The 16,339-nt window shown below is 35.4% G+C and overlaps 1 protein-coding gene and 1 pseudogene across 1 annotated transcript in view; one reads left to right on the top strand and one right to left on the bottom strand.

The window, feature by feature from the left end:
- The window catches only part of ALS2 (amyotrophic lateral sclerosis 2 (juvenile)), a 74,346-nt gene that overhangs the window by 37,489 nt on the left and 20,518 nt on the right, over positions 1-16,339 (bottom strand). The window contains exons 5-10 of the mRNA XM_008586286.1: positions 13,124-13,481; positions 10,767-10,935; positions 9,751-9,847; positions 6,674-6,751; positions 3,602-3,784; positions 1,640-1,811 (exon numbers count right to left, since the gene is read on the bottom strand). Coding sequence (XP_008584508.1) covers positions 1,640-1,811; positions 3,602-3,784; positions 6,674-6,751; positions 9,751-9,847; positions 10,767-10,935; positions 13,124-13,481 — 1,057 coding nt within the window. The remainder of the gene's footprint in view (positions 1-1,639; positions 1,812-3,601; positions 3,785-6,673; positions 6,752-9,750; positions 9,848-10,766; positions 10,936-13,123; positions 13,482-16,339) is intronic.
- On the top strand, positions 14,759-15,397 carry LOC103601880 (annotated as a pseudogene).

Genomic DNA, 16,339 nt, shown 5'->3' with positions numbered 1-16,339 from the left:
CTCTATCTGACCCTTGGACAAGTCCAACCCTTCGGTGCAGAGAGAACAATCCAAAAATCTGACTGCTTAGGTCACTCTGAATTTTACAGAGTGCATCAGGAGATTATTTGCTTTTTCCTAGTACAAATTTCCTCATTTCTAGGACTTCTTTCTAAGCAATGAGTTTGAAGAGCAGACCAGGTAAGACCAATATGGAAATCTGGAACTAGGACAGGGAAAAGGCAGATCTCACTTTTCTTTCAGAGCAATCCTGGAAGCTTCCTTTCCCTTGCCAAAGTGCTAAAGTGCTGGGCCCACCCAGAGGAGGGGAATTTACAAAACAAGGACTCTATAACACTTTATAAAGCAAAACATACTAACAACAAAAACAACAAAAGTGCCCTTATAAAGGAATTGTATTCACAAAGACTGTAAGTTAGTTGTTTGAAAAGTAGATGTTTTTCCACTAGAAACAATGAGCTGACCCATACAAGCCAATGTCACCTAAATGTGGCAAAATAAGGTACTAAAATATTAGCCTGAATTCTGGGTCCTCACTAGAGGCTAAGGAATGCAGGAGAGAAAAGGAGAAAGAAAACTTCCTCTTCGTGCCCCGAGTGCTGGGCCAAACCTAGAAAAACTTTGAAATAGGGAAAGTTTCAATAATCAACCTCATTGTATATTGACAAAATAAAATTAGAAGAAAGACAAAAAAAAAAAAAAAAAGAAAAAAAGGAAGCTACCAGTCAACTACTAGAAAAAAAAAAAGAAATAGGGAAAATTTATCTTTAACAGACCCCCAACCTCCGTTCTGCATTCCTTTCTAACCTCCTAAAAACTCCAGGTATCTAGTGTATCTGGACAGCGGCAAAAAAAAAAAAAAAAAAAAAAAAAAAAAAAAAAAAAAAAAAAAAAAAAAAAAGAAAAAAAGGAAGCTACCAGTCAACTACTAGAAAAAAAAAAAGAAATAGGGAAAATTTATCTTTAACAGACCCCCAACCTCCGTTCTGCATTCCTTTCTAACCTCCTAAAAACTCCAGGTATCTAGTGTATCTGGACAGCGGCATTCCATCTAGTACTACTGTAATCCATTTCCTCTAAATTACCTTCTCACTTCCAATATCTCTTTGTAGCTGAGTAAAGCTAAGAAAAAGAATCAGCTCATGCTAATGTGCAATAAGACTCTTAATACTCATAGTTATCCACAATTTTAAGAGACTACTTGTAAATTTAAATGAATCTCTACCTGATATAATTCTATGAACTGTAAGAAAGAAAATGAAAAACTCAGACAGTGTTAATGGAAAACATTTTAGGACTAGCAGAGCTAGAAGAGTTGTTCAGAAGTCTAGCTTCGAGGGTCAACTTTCCCAAAGCTGTTCCCGCTTCTCTGTCATGAATATTCTAAAAGTTCCATTTTCTACTTCTGCAAGTAGAAAAAGCTCTGAGAGTGGTAGGACAGGAAAGGTGCAGGTGGGCTATTGACAGACTGAAAACAGTTTATAAGTTTTTGACTGCCTGCGTACAAAAAAGAGAAAATGGAAAGAAAGGAGTAAACTATAACTCAAAAGGTTTTCTTTATTTGTGATACAGGGAGAACAGATAAAACAAGAGCCCTGATGATTTAGGGGTAGAAGCGTAGGGGGATATTTCAACTTACCTAAACTGAGAAGAGGCCTGAGAATCTGAGATTTGATATCACTTAGTTTTGAATAGAACCGTCTTTCTGTAGTGGCCAACTCGTGGAGACTGGCAATATACCCCATAATGTTTTTATCCACCAAGGCTAAATAGCTATCTTTTCCTGCTGTCACTGTGCTTATATAGCCAAGCTGAAACAGAGGAAATAAGAAGATTAAAGAAAAAATATAACTTATTAGTAGCAATTTGGTGTGCTGAAGCTGACCTGTATCTGCTGGCAAGAACCAACTGTTAAATATTCAGAAATTATGCAAATGAATTATTAAAATATTGGTAGCTTGAAATTGGCCACAGTGAAAAATGCTAACACTACAGACCTTGGCTTGCTTATTTATTTATTTATCTGCCTTTTTTTAAGAGCTGGCCAATATATCACTGTTATGTACCAGGCTACTTCAAAAAGTTCGTGGAAAATTTGAATTGAAAGATAATACAAATCTTTCCATGAACTTTGTGAAGTACCCTCATATATATATATGTGGATCTATATATAACTATATACATTTACTTCCATTTATCTCCAAGATACCTTTTATTTCACACTGCAAGTATTGGGAACCACAGACAACCTGGATATATAAAAATCCAAATGATAGGGATACATGTCTCCGGAACCCCTTTTGCATGAAATAAGATTAATGAGAGCAGAGAGGATATCTCTGCTGTGTATAAACATATCAGTGGTCTAAGAGTTAGCTTGCCTCCTAAAAGTAAAACATAAAGGGATTTTCTTTAGAAGGGACTTGCTGACATTTACCCATGATACCACTGAATAAAACATTCAACATCTTTACTCACAAATCTTTATTAAACTAGGCAGGCAAGCTCCAGACCCAGTTGACTATTAACATCTCATAGTAACTAAACACACACTAGAGTCTCGTCCCTTTCATCAGCCTATTTCATCCCTTATCTAGATCATGGAATCTTTCATGGAGAATGTGGCCAACAACTACACAAAGTCAATTAGCACACCTAAAATAACAGGCTATATATAGGTCAAGAGCCAAATCTTGGCCAATGTTGGCTTTAACAACACTGTATTGTCCCAATACATTCACAACTTACTCACCAGAAAAACAAACACAAAGACTAAAGAACAGTCCATAGGATATGTTATACAATAAGAATAAGAAATCCAGAATGTACTAGCTTTGAGGGCTAATTTCCCTGCAGCATGTCACTTTGAGGATGCAAGTTCCCGTAGTCAGGAAAAAAAACAGAAACAGGCTAACGGTTTAAGTTTATGAGAAAGAGAAAGAAAGTAGGAAAGCAGAGAAAAGTTCAGATCTACAAATGAAAAACAAGGGGATAAACAGTAGGCAATAAAATGAAACACTAAAAGAGGGGCAGCAGTGGGAAAGAGCACTGTTGGTGGTCCGTCATGTTTTTCATGGTCTGCCATGAGCCCCTCTCAGGCCCCTGCAATCTTCCTTCCTTCTTACAGTTAGAATTCATCCACTCTATTTCTATTCTGATTCACCTCTGAAAGCTCCATGAATACCATCAGGAAACTTCCCTGTGAAATGTACTTTCCAATATTCCTACATGAGGGTGTTAATTCAACAAAATTTATAAAGTACATAGTATGAGAATACAGCAATCAATAAAGGAGCCTAAAATCCCTTCTCTCATGAATCTTACATTATAATGTGGGACTGAAAATAGACAAAATAAGTAAATTATGTGGCGTATTGGATGGTGATATGCACTATGGAGAGAATGAGGCAAGAAATAAGATAATAAGACAAGAAAAAAGAATAAGAGATAAGGAGTGAAGGGGAGTGGGAAGAGGTTTGCAATTTTAAATAAGTTAGTCAAAGGTATTTAAAGTAGTCAGTCATGCATACAAATAAAAGTAAAAACAAAAGACTTGTTGTGTGTTATAGAATGTGGGCCTTAGGATCCAATTCCTGTTCACCTTACTACAGGAGAGAAGTACTGGAGTCTTAGTACCACTGTGATTCTCTGGAAGGTTGTTGCCTTCTGTAGGGTCTTGTCGGCCACTGTAATATAACCCAGGCTGGAAGTCTTCTGTATCCACCAAAAACAGGGAATAGTCCTGGCCTGCAGCTACACTCCAGACTCCATTTTCACTGCTTACCTGCAATGACAGAAAGATATACTGTCTGTCCAAGATGAAAGCAATCAGAGAGAACTTCAGATCCTCAGGAACTGAAATGTTACATAAACAGGCATGGTGCAAAGTCAGTCATATCTCAGAGGGCAAAATTCACCCAGCAATGTGCCTAATCAAATGCAGAACAGATGTAGGAGTAAGAAATCTCTTATTCAGCTTTTAAATTTAGAACTGGAAACTGGACTGTTTTTAAAAAATCTGAAAAATTGAGATTTAAAAAGGAAAAACCACAGATCTAATTTTTTGTTATTTTTGGAAGTCCCCACAAAACTTAGCTCATATTACAATTAAAAGGCCCAGAAACTTCTAGGGCTTTACTCTAGAAGTAACAACCAGGATATACATTTGTCCATCCACATTCAGTTGTTTGAGCTGAGCCTGTGGCGCACTCGGGAGAGTGCGGCGCTGGGAGCGCAGCAATGCTCCCGCCATGGGTTCGGATCCTATATAGGGATGACCAGTGTGCTCACAGCGCTCACTGGCTGAGCGCGGTGCGGCCGGTCTCAAAAAAAAAAAAAAAGGGTACATTCAGTCGTTTGCACAAAAATCAAAGTAAAAAGAAAACAATCTAATATGGCTAAATTCCATTCTGGCCAACTAAACCCTTGGGTGCTAAAACTCCATTTTCCCACTTGGGACTCACTGCCTCCCTAATGTGACTTCATTGTGCCAATTCCCAGGATGCTGAAACAGGCAGGACCCCTCAGAAGCCCATCTATATGGATCCCCTAGACCAGTGGTTCTCAAAGAGTGGTCTCTGCAGCAGAAGCAACAGCAGCAGTCACCTGGGAACATGTTAGAAATACAAACTCTCAGGCCCCAGAGCTACCAGCGGTGGGATCAAGAACTCTGGTTTAACAAGCCTTCCAGGTAATTCTGATGTATGCAAATGTTTGAGAGGCACTGCCTTAAATCAGTGATTTTCAAACCTTAGGATTCCACATAGTGATTCAGCAGCAACCATGGAAAGGAAAGTGCAGGGCTCTGCTCGCTATACCCCTATACCCCTACCATCCTTCAAATAAAGTACTTCCACATTAATCTCTTTTATGTATGGGATTCCTCACAAGACTTCATTTGAAGAAAGTGTGCTACTATGAATACTATCACCCCCAACCTCCAGGCCCAGCTTCAGCCTTGACACCTAATAAAGAAAAAACCCCTAATGTATTTGACCTTTTGTGTCTAGATAGGCTCCAAATCCTATGTGTGTGTGTGAGTGTGTGAGTGTGAGAGAGAGAGAGAGAGAGTGTGTGTGTGTGTGTATCTCCACTACTTTATAGCTATCTTCTTCTGGCATGATATTATCTTCTCAAATTCAGGCTATCCAAATAACTGACTTCCCATTTGTTACACAAAAAAATGAATTAAATTTTTCACAGGAAGAAAGAGTCTTTTTCTTAGTCTCTAATCAAACTAATTCAAATTTCACTCTGTCTCAACTTTTTCATTCTCACAGACTAATTAAGAATGAGTTCAAAATGTTTTTCTCATCTTTCCTCAAATAAAAAAACCATAATCCTGGTGCTGTAATTTTCATATGTACAGTTAAAGAGTTATGAAACTAAAACTCTATTCTCTCTTGTCTGACTTGAAAAGGTTAAAAAGAAGTTTGATTTCCAGGCTCTCCATGTTCCCTCCCTTAGTATAGTTAAGTGCATTTTCTACTTTATTCTAATAAACAAAAAACAAGGAACAATGATTTGCTATATCTTTGTTTGTGATAAAATATCAGAAAACTGAATAGTTTACAACTGAAATATTTTATACTGAAAATATTTAAGATTGGAGCTAGAAGTAATAACTGTTCCCTAATGTTTTGTTAAGTTTTTTCTTCCCAATAAAATTAAGTTCACTAGTAGGAAAGGCAGTATGTAAAAGTCTTAGTGATGGATACACAGTGCACATTGAATATATGAATTATTGGAATATTTATTAACTGTAGTTTATATTTGAATCATATTCCTGAAATTGAGGGAAATATCCTTTTTTGGTCTCTATTACTCTAGAGGGAGCATGTCTTGGGGTGGGGGAGATAGCAGAATCAAATTACAAAGGGGCTGGCCAGTTATCTCAGTTGATTAGAGTGTGGTGTTATAACAAGGATCCCCAAACTGGCCAGCCACCACCACCAACAAAAAACATAAATTACGTATGCACGAGCTTCATATTCCATTCTGTTATGCTCACTATGCACATTCTCCCCCAACCCCCAGCAAAAACCCCGAAACCCTTGTATAGGAAACTAATAATACTGATGAGAATTTGGCATTTCCTAAAGGTGTTGGGAAAGAAAGGAAAGCTGAGAAACACTGCTCTAGAATTGCACCAACTGGACTAGAGGCTACCAATCTCTCAATAGCGTTACATAAAATAAGACCAAGTCACATGATATTTTTAGCTTCACTACAGAAAATGAAAAGGCTTCCAAAAAGTTTTTACTGCTGTATATGTCATAGGGGGGAAAAAAAACCACACACAATAACATAATACCAGCAAATAACTTTATATAAAAGTCAAGCTGAAGTGGGAAGTCAAAGAGTAGACACTATTTGGCAAAGCTCAGAAAACATTTGCCTTTAAAAAAGCACTTTTTCATTTTTTACTTAAAAAAACACAAAATAACTACGAATATTCAATGAACAAGAGACTAAAGAAAAGAAATATTTTAAAAAGAACATTTAGCTTGAAAACTGGTGGCTGCATGTTTTTAAAAATTTTTTTAAAGAACATAAAAACAAGTCTAGGTTATAAACACAATTCCCCTAATTTTTTTAAAACAAGAAATAGAGAGATATATAGTGTTATAGCTTAGAATTCTGGAATAAGTTGTTATAAAGTTCACAAAAGTACCTTTACAAGACGAGGAACTGTTGTGGGAAAATCAGAATGCCCAAGTTGACCAAAAGTATTGCTACCCCATGAGTAAACCTATTAGAAAACCACAGGAAAGTAGGTAAGAGCTGTGAAACTGATCTTCATGTTAATTCTGAACCTTTATAATAACATACACATATAATATATATATACCAATAATTACACATAAATTACTTACGTTAGTCTTTCACTCTTTAAAATAACAGATATTAAGAAAATTCATTTTAAACAAGACCAGAGATAATAGGCCGATAGAGCACATTAGAAGACAAGAGTCCAAGGGTTAACAATAAAAGTAGCTAACATTTTTCAGGGGCTTACTAACTGCCAGGCACTGTTCTCAATACTTTCCATGTATTAATCAATATTTAATTCTCATAACAATCCTTTTTAAAAAAAAAAAACAGATAAGGAAACTGGCACAGGCATGTTAATTAATTTCCCCAAGGTCACAAATTTATAAGTAGCAGAGCCAGGATTTAATCCCAGGAATTATCTTAGACTGCCTCTTACAAAGAAAGTGATGAAAAAATAAAAGTAAGTGCTATAAAGAAAAAGTAATCATGATTCCTTACTCCGTAGATAGGAGTACTATGGCATGACTAGAAAGCCTTTCATACATGAAGAGTCATTGTAGGAGAAATACAAGTACCTATGTTCTACTATAGACAAAAGAAGACTAGATTACAATGACTGTTTAATGAAAATGTTTTTGTTTATTCTGATTATAAAAGTAATTCATGACCATTGTACAAGACTGTGACTGAACAAAAAAAAAGAAAGAAAGAAAGTGAAAACCATTGATAAATCAACCACTTAAGAGACAACTATTTCTTTTGGGGAACATATATCCTTCCAAAAATATTAATGTATATTAGATATCACATATATAGAAAAAGTGCAAAATGGGACCATACTATAAATGCCATTTTGTGACCTAATTTTTTTTTTACTTAATGCTATGAATTGACATTTTTGTCATCAATAAGTATAGATTTACAACATCATTTTTAATAACTATATAGAACTCTACTGTGGGTATATTGCAGACAATAACCCACTAAATTATTAAATTATTTTCAATTCTTTAATATTAGAAAAAATATATTAAAAATCCTTTAATATACATATTTGTGTATCTATCTATTTCCTTAGGACAAATTACTAGGCAGAGAACTGAGTCAATGAATATACACATTCTGATTTTTGATACGCATCCACAGACTGTCTTCTAGCAATGTTCAATTTACATTCTCACCAGCATTACATGTACCTTTTTCCCACACCCTAACCAAGACTCAGTATTAAATTCAATCCTCGCTAATCTGATAGGTGAGAAAAATATTTTACTGTTGATTTAACTTAAATTTGTTTACTAAATGATCATCTTTTCACTTGTTGCTGGTAATTTCTACTTCTTTTTGGAATACAAATACCCTTTGACAGTTTTCCTTATATACATGAGTGGCAACACAATCACATATGTTGCAAATATTTTTTTTCCCAGTATGTATCTATTGTTTGTGAGGTTTTCTTTTTTCTTTTTGTTTTTCTGTTCAAGACTACTAAATTATTATGTAGACAAATATATCTTTACTTTCCAATTTTCAGTTTTGCTGCTATGTCTTTTTCTACTCCTAAGGTTATTGGAAAAATCACCTAAATTTGTTCTTATACATGTAAGGTTCTATTTTTTAACTACATCTTTAATGCATACAGAATTCGAAAAAATAAAGTCATCTTAGTTTTCTTCACAAATAAGAAACCAGTGGTTCTGACAGCATCAGCTGAATACCAGACTTATTTCCCCAACTGATTTGAAATACTCATTTTTATCATATCCTAAATTCTCACATATACTAAGGTCTAACTCTAGTCTATAGGCATACTTCTGTTCCACTGATCTGTTTGTAGTTTTATAATTCATTTTATAAGAGGAAATGTCACCCTTCCTTTCTGTTATTTTTCAAAATCTACGTGGCTCACCTATGTTTATTCTTTTAGAATTTTAGGATCATTTTTCAAATTGTAAATATTATATTGTAATATTTTGAGGATTAAACTGAATTTACATTGTACTGATTTAATGATTTAGAGAGAAATGACATTTTTGCAACATTGACAGTTCTCATCCAAAAATAAAAATCTCCCTTTATTCTTGTTTTCTTTTATGATATTTTAGAACAGTTCTAGAGTCTGTGTCATATGGGTTCTATGCACTTCCTATAAAGATTATTTCTATATCCTTAATACTTTTGCTATAGTTGTAAACAGCCTTTTCCCCAAGTATGTTTTCTATTTTGCTGTATGTATACAATAAAGCCAGTAATTTTTGTTTATTCTGTAACTGACAACCTTCATAATTTCTCATTTTTAAGTCTTTTGGATGGTTCATCATTTTAATAACAATAAATTCTCCTTTTCTTTCCTAATATTAATACTTATATAGGTTATCTTAGTTTTTTTGATTAGGTTAGGATGTGAAATTTAAAATAAAATATTTAAAGGGTTTAGAATCCTTTACTGGCTTCTTAAAAAGATAAAGGGTTTGGTGAAGAATCATTATCTGAATATATTTAACAATAAATTAAAATAATTTCTTTTCTTAGGAGGGTTTATGTATATATAGGCATGGTTTTAAGTAATGCTAGAGGTCACTTTCAGGTCCCATAATTTAAAAAAAAAGTCTTGTTTTCTTTTCTTGGTGTCTTACTATGGATTTCTTCATTAAAGAACAGATAAATAATCACAAATAACCTGGCAAATCAGGGGTTCTAATTTTAGATTAGTTTCTTTAGAAAGCTTCTTAATCAGGCCGACCAATGTTTAAATCCAAGCTCCACTATCACATGTGACTTTAGACAAGTCACATAATTTCTCTTAACCTACTTTCCTCATCTGTAAAATGGAAAGAACACCACATAAAACACTGCAAAGACCAAATAAGGTATTGTTGCCTGACACATAGCAGATACTCAATAAACAAAAGTCCAATCTTCTCATTTTGGCCTTCCAATGAAAATAAGATCAGCATTTAATAGTTTGACTCCTACCTGGGATTTCGCAGTAAGTGCAAGAGAATGGTAACCACCTGCCTCCAGATGGATTACTTCTTTACCATCCAGACATTTTACACACAATGGTTGAAGTCTTAAAAGAAAAACATACAAGCACAAACACAAGGTCAAAGTATTCTCAGCAAGAATCATGGCCTTTCTCAAATTATACAGTAAGTGCTTTCAAGTAAAAATAAATATTTTAAAAAAGCACATTAAAATTAAAATAATGGATATGTGTTCAAGTTACTCCTAAATATTATAAATAAGTTTTGGAATGTTTTCTTTTAATCTTTGTCTATCAACACAAATTATCAACACAAATTAACAACACAAATTCTGTTAAAAGAATCGTAAAACTATAAATGATTCATTATAGCAAAGAATATACTCAGGACGCAATGAAATATGACCGTAGAGGGAAGTAAGGTAATTTTTTTTTTAAATTCCATAGTTGCCATCACTCTGCTAAGAATAGAGACATTTATATTAACTCACTGCTTTAGATAATCATTCCATTTACACACATACAAACTTCACAAATATCTAATTTGTTAAGGTCATAGGAGTTCCTATTAAACAAAATGACAGTTTTTCTCTGATGTACATGAACAGACATAGTTTAATGTTTCGATTATAGTTATTTTGGTAGTGGCAGAGAAACATCCTTTGGATAAAAAAACCAGTTGGCTCTTTTTATAAGTTAAAAATTTGAACCATTCCAATGTTCCAACGAAATACCATCTTATCCCCAACATCCTTTTCTGTATTCCAAGATGAATATGCATCAAAGAAGATAGGGAAATGTGCACCATAGATACTTAAGTCCTTCATTGTTAAGAACAAACTTAAGACTAAGGTGACAGCTTTTATATCAGAGTTAATGGTGCTTAATAATCTGGAGCTAGAAAGGTCCAGATTTCTTCTATGAGGAAATTGAGATTTAGAGACCTTCCCAGGAGAGAAGCTATAGTTTAAGCCAATTCCTGGCAGTAAATGCTGGGAGCACTCACCTGGGCAGAACATCGCCATGCCCCAGCTGCCCTTCCTTCCCTTTGCCCCAGCTCCACACCTCTGTTCTCAGAGAAGGCAGCAGCGCATCTGCTTCTCCACTGTATGTGGGGGTCAGAACCACTGTCCTCGTTTTCACCCGTGCAGCTTTTCTTAAGAGTCTGGGGGAAACTGAAAACAAACCACAGATGGGATGAAGGAGTGGGAAGCCACGGGGTAAGAGAAGATATCATTTTAATAAACTGAAGATTCTCAAAGAAATACACTATCACAAAATTTTTGAAGCTTATTCTATAGCTTCTCTGCAGAAAAGTGGAATTAATAGTCGAATGAGATAGGTAAATGCTCCCTACTACATTCTATCTTCCTACTATCTCTGCTGCAGAGTTTAACAGACATATTAGCTGCAGAAGGCATTGCCAAGTCCTCTAATTAAAAGCCCTGTTTAAATTTGTTTAACCCAGCCCTGCTTCCAAACATTTGGCCACAGAATCCTTTTCTGTATAACATTTAGTGACATCCTATAAAACTTGTATTTTAAAAAATAGGCCAAACAAAATACTATACTAATGCTGACAAATATTTTTCACATTTTAAAGCAAAGTTAAAAGTTAAGGCTTTCCAAGCCAAATCCAAGGTCCAAATATATTATGAATAATTATAATAAAGGATTCATTGTAGATAGAAAATTTAAATTGGGTAGGAAAAAGATCATAAAAGGGAAGTATTAAAAAGCTTTTGTATTTTGCCTGAGTTTTTCAAAGTTTTTATAGACAAGTTAAATAACCTTTTAAAAGAACACTGCCATCTTTTATAGTGTTCAAAATTATAACAAATACATAAACACTATATAAACAATGTTTGGTGCTAGTATAAGTTTTGAAGAAAATCATCAAGTGTTACTAAGTGTAGGCTTAGTCACTCAGTCATTACCTTGTTGGCCAAGAAAAATGATCATCATTGTCTAAAATCAACCTCTCTTCTGGTGCATGTGCCATTTGTATGCATACAAAGACTCAAACCTACTTGAAGTTTCCCTCAAGGATGCATTGCAGATAATTTTTTAAAAAAGAGAGAAAAAGAGTACACGTAGAATTTTTTTAAAAGATACTTCAGGTTACTAAGTAAAACTTAATCTCAGGATGTAACATTAAGTGGGACTGCATATTTCATATGGTCCAATGACATGACAAACATCAATATTCCACATTTGTGGTTCCAAGAGATCTCAAATATACCTATACTTAAAATGCTAAAGGACATTTAAGAATAAGAAAATTTTGGCACAAGATTCTCTTTCAAACTTAGAATTCATGGGCTTTCTTACATAGATAAATGATATTCAAACTAATCAGGACTAAGGGTTTTATTTGTATAGATGAAAATCTAGTGGCAATGAGAATTGGGAGGCAGAATAAGTGCTCAGTAGCATAAGACAGTGCAGTAAGCAGAACAAGCATAGGGAATGTGGCAGAGTAGAAAAGGTACATTTTAGTACAGCCTAGAATTCCTAACTGTGGAGATTTGCACAAAATGGTAGAAACCAGGGGTTGGTAAATTATAGCCCATGGGTCGAACAGGGCCCACCATTTTTGTAAATAAAGTTTTATTGGGCTATAGCCTTGTTCATTCATGAGTGTGTTGTTTATGGCTGCTTTTACATAACAGCAGCATAGTTGAGTAGTTGTCACAGAGACTGTATAGCCCACAAACCATAAAATATTTCTCTCTGGTTCTTTCCAGAAAAAGTTTGCCAAGTCTTGGTCTAATCCAATGCTTCTCAAACTTTAATGTGCACACCAATCACCTGGGGGATGTTGTCGTAATGCATATTTTGATTCAATAAAGCTGGAGTGGAGCCTGAGATTCTGCATTTCTAACAAGATCCCAGATGATACTGAGGCTGCTTGGTCAGCAGGCCACTTTTGAGGAGCAAAAGTCTATATTGCTGAGATTGCTGAATTAATAAAGAAATGTAGAAAAATCAACTGTGTAGTATTCTTAACCCTCCAACAACTTTATTGCAAATGGTTTCAGAAAATGAAGTTTTCTCTTACTGAAGCTTAAAAATTATCTCCTCCTTCGGGTCAAATAGAGTAATTCCTCACTTATCCAGTGGTCACATCTGCAACCTCATCTATCAGGAGCATAGGTCCCAACAATTAGAAAATAAGGTTACTTCTACATTCCAGAACAATAGACTCATAGTAAGGTTTATAAGCAGAAACAGAGACCAAGTGACATTTGAATATGTCAGCTTCAGTAATTAGGAAAGATAATTTTTATAATATAGCCTGTGATGTCAGAAGCATCTTGGATCCACCAAAAGTCAATTAAAAAAACCTGGCTACTTCCTTACCTTGTGACAACAATCCAGGGAGGGAGAGTCTTCGACTACCTCCCTCTGATTCTTCTTCTCTGATATCCACAAGACTTGAACTTTTCTTTCCTTGCATTGATTCCTGTTTAACCTGTTCTTCTCTGCTATCTTTCAGACTTTCTGGGCCTATGGAACTACTGCCCACCTGAGCTCCAGTTTCACAAGGGGCTGTGCTATAAAAGTTCATAACTTTCTTAAGAGACAAGGCACCAGCTTCATATGTAGCAGCCACTCTCACACCAACAGCAGATGCACAAGAGACCACCAGGCTGTTTAGGGCTGAGGTGCTTGTGGTTGGTGGGCTCTGAAGGTTAGAAACTGCTTCTTCTACAAGAGGCTAAAATGTACACACATAAAAAAAAGCATATAAAAATATAATCCTTTATACAACAAGCAATCAGTAAAAAGAAAGTTTAACATCCATCACTATTTGCATATAAGAATCTGAAAGGAAAGGAGAAGGCCTCTTCATCTCCAACTTAACGGTATCCCCTCCTGATCATGGAATTAACATAACATATGGAAATAAGTACTCAAAATACAGTTCCTTACTAAAAGTACTACCTTTTGTCTGGGTGTTGTGTTTTTCTATGGTATTTAAAAATAAGCTCCAGCTGCTTTTATAAAATTAAGCAAAGTAAGGGGGTAGGAGGAAGGAAAGGTATGGAAAACATTGCCTCTAATACAAGGTGCACTGTGTCTGGATAAAAGGTTGAAAAAATGCAAGTTTTATTATCACTTTCAGGAAAATTTACAGATTGCTACTAAACAATGCAGAAAAAATCAGATTTTAAGAAAAGGCTTTTCCTAAAATGTTTTATAAATGGAAATGTAGATATAGCACATACAGGCAGAAAAAAATTCTGACCTATCATCCTCCAAATTATGTTCTGGGCCGGCCCGGTGGCGCACTGGAGAGTGCGCTGCTTGGGAGCGCGGTGGCGCTCCCGCCGAGGGTTCGGATCCCATGTGGTGACCGGTTCCCGCTCACTGGCTGAGCGTGGCGCGGGCGCAACACTGAGGGTTGCGATCCTGTTGCCGGTCCCTGGTACGGGCGCGACACCGAGGGTTGTGATCCCGTTACCGGCCAGTAAAAAAGACAAAAAGGAGGAAAAAAAAAAATTATGTTCTGAAGTTCAAGTCCTTCTACTCTCTGGTGAATGCGTTATTTTCCATGATCCAGGGTCTAGACGAGCTACAGAATTACCTTTGCTCTTGCTACCATAGGGATTAATGTCATAGGTTAATAATTAAACATTTGGAACCGATGTTCTTAGTGTGATTCATAGGTGTATTAGAAAATCGAACCAAAGTTTTCTAATACCTTATTAAAAAATCTGTTGAAACTTACTCTAAGCTGTCAAACACCATTGTTTACTAAAAAGGAAAGTAATTAAATGTACCTACCAAACAAACAAAAAAAGCTTTTGGCTTATCACCATAGGTTACATAGAAAAATTTGCTTCTGATTCTACACAAAGATCCCAAAGGGTATACACACATTCCTTAATTTGTAGAATTAACTGAATTAAAAACCAAACTAGTAATTTTTTTTTTTTTAACATTGGCTTCTGGGCTGCGGAGTGCTGGTTGAGTTTGGCTGTTGGGAGCAACATGAGTGAACGAGTAATCCTGAATGGCTATCTGATCTTTGTTGATAAGGAAAACGGAGAACCAGGCACCCACGTGGCTCCTAAGGATGGGCTAAAGCTGGGGTCTAGGCCTTCAGTCAAAGCCTTACATGGGAAATCTCAGGTTTCAACACCACGTGTTGGCAAAATGTTCGATGCTCCACCAGCCTCACCTAAAACTGCTAGAAAGGCTTTGGGAACTGTCAACAGAGCTACAGAAAAGTCGGTAAAGACTAATTGACCCCTCAAACAAACACTGCCAACCATCTCTGCCAAAAACATGACTCAGAAGACTGTTAAAGCAAAAAGCTCTGTTCCTGCCTCAGATAACACCTATCCAGAAATAGAAAAATTCTTTCCCTTCAATCCTCTAAATTTTGAAAGTTTTGATCTGCCCAGAAGAGCACCAGATTGCACACCTCCCCTTGAATGGAGTGACTCTCAAGATCCTCGATTAGGACAGAGAACTCACAAAGCTGTTCCAGCTGGGGCCCCCTTCACCTGTGAAGATGGCCCCTTGGCCATGGGAGTCTAATCTGTTGCAGTCTCCTTCAAGCATTCCGTCGAGCCTGGATGTTAAATTGCCACCTGTTTGCTATGACATAGATACTTAAATTCCTTAGTGCTTTATAGTGTGTGTGTGCTTGTATTAATAAAGCATTTCTTTGTCAGAAAAAAAAAAAAAAAAAGACATTGGCTTCTGATTTTCTTAAAGGATTCTGGTTCCAGGCACCTAGTACAGTGCCTGACATGTAATAGGTATGCAATACATTTTACTGAATTAAATACTGAGTTCAGAAGAGCTGCTTCTGTGCAGATGAGTAGTCTGTAATTAAAATAGTCAACAAAATATACAAATATACGATGTTAAAAAGAGATAAATACAAAGCCTATTACTTCTTTGGTGATGTGGTTCCCACAATGGCTTGTTCAGAATAACTAGTGTCACTATTTCCATCTTTATTTACAAAGGCTCATAACAGAAGGAGTGATGGTACTTAGGGGTGACTACTATAGGGAGTTTTTATCATTAGGTAGAAGAAAGTCACAAAACTCTACCTTATATACCTAAAACTGTTGTTCCAACTAGCCCCCTCTACTTAATTATATTTAAGAACATAATAAGTAAATAAATAAACCAAAAAAGAATAATAATAATACATGACCAGTAATTTTGATTATTTTAGGAGTCCCAGCCAACCAAAAATATTTTGGTTTATTTCATGAACGTGAGGGACTCTCAGTTATATCTGACAAGAAGAGAAAAAAGTTGTCCTAAATCACATAAATTCCTCAAGAATTAGTTGTATGATTGAGACATTATTTACAATGAATTAAATTTAATAAAAACACATGCTGCCAAAACTAGCATAAGTAATGAAAACTTTAAACGTTTAACAAAATAAGTCCAAAGGAAAATGAATTTCAATGATGGTAATATAATAATCAAATAAACTATATACAATAAACTTTTAATTTTAAATTTTAAAAATTAGAGGAATGACATTTGGTAAAAGTCAAGCTTTTTTATAAGCATGTACGGTCTAAGAATTTTCTACATACA

The sequence above is a fragment of the Galeopterus variegatus genome, unplaced genomic scaffold (assembly GCF_000696425.1).
Source record: "Galeopterus variegatus unplaced genomic scaffold, G_variegatus-3.0.2 Scaffold3924, whole genome shotgun sequence".
Lineage (NCBI taxonomy): Eukaryota > Metazoa > Chordata > Mammalia > Dermoptera > Cynocephalidae > Galeopterus > Galeopterus variegatus.
The sequence above is the reverse complement of the archived record's forward strand: the minus strand, read 5'-3'. Positions and strand labels throughout refer to the sequence as shown.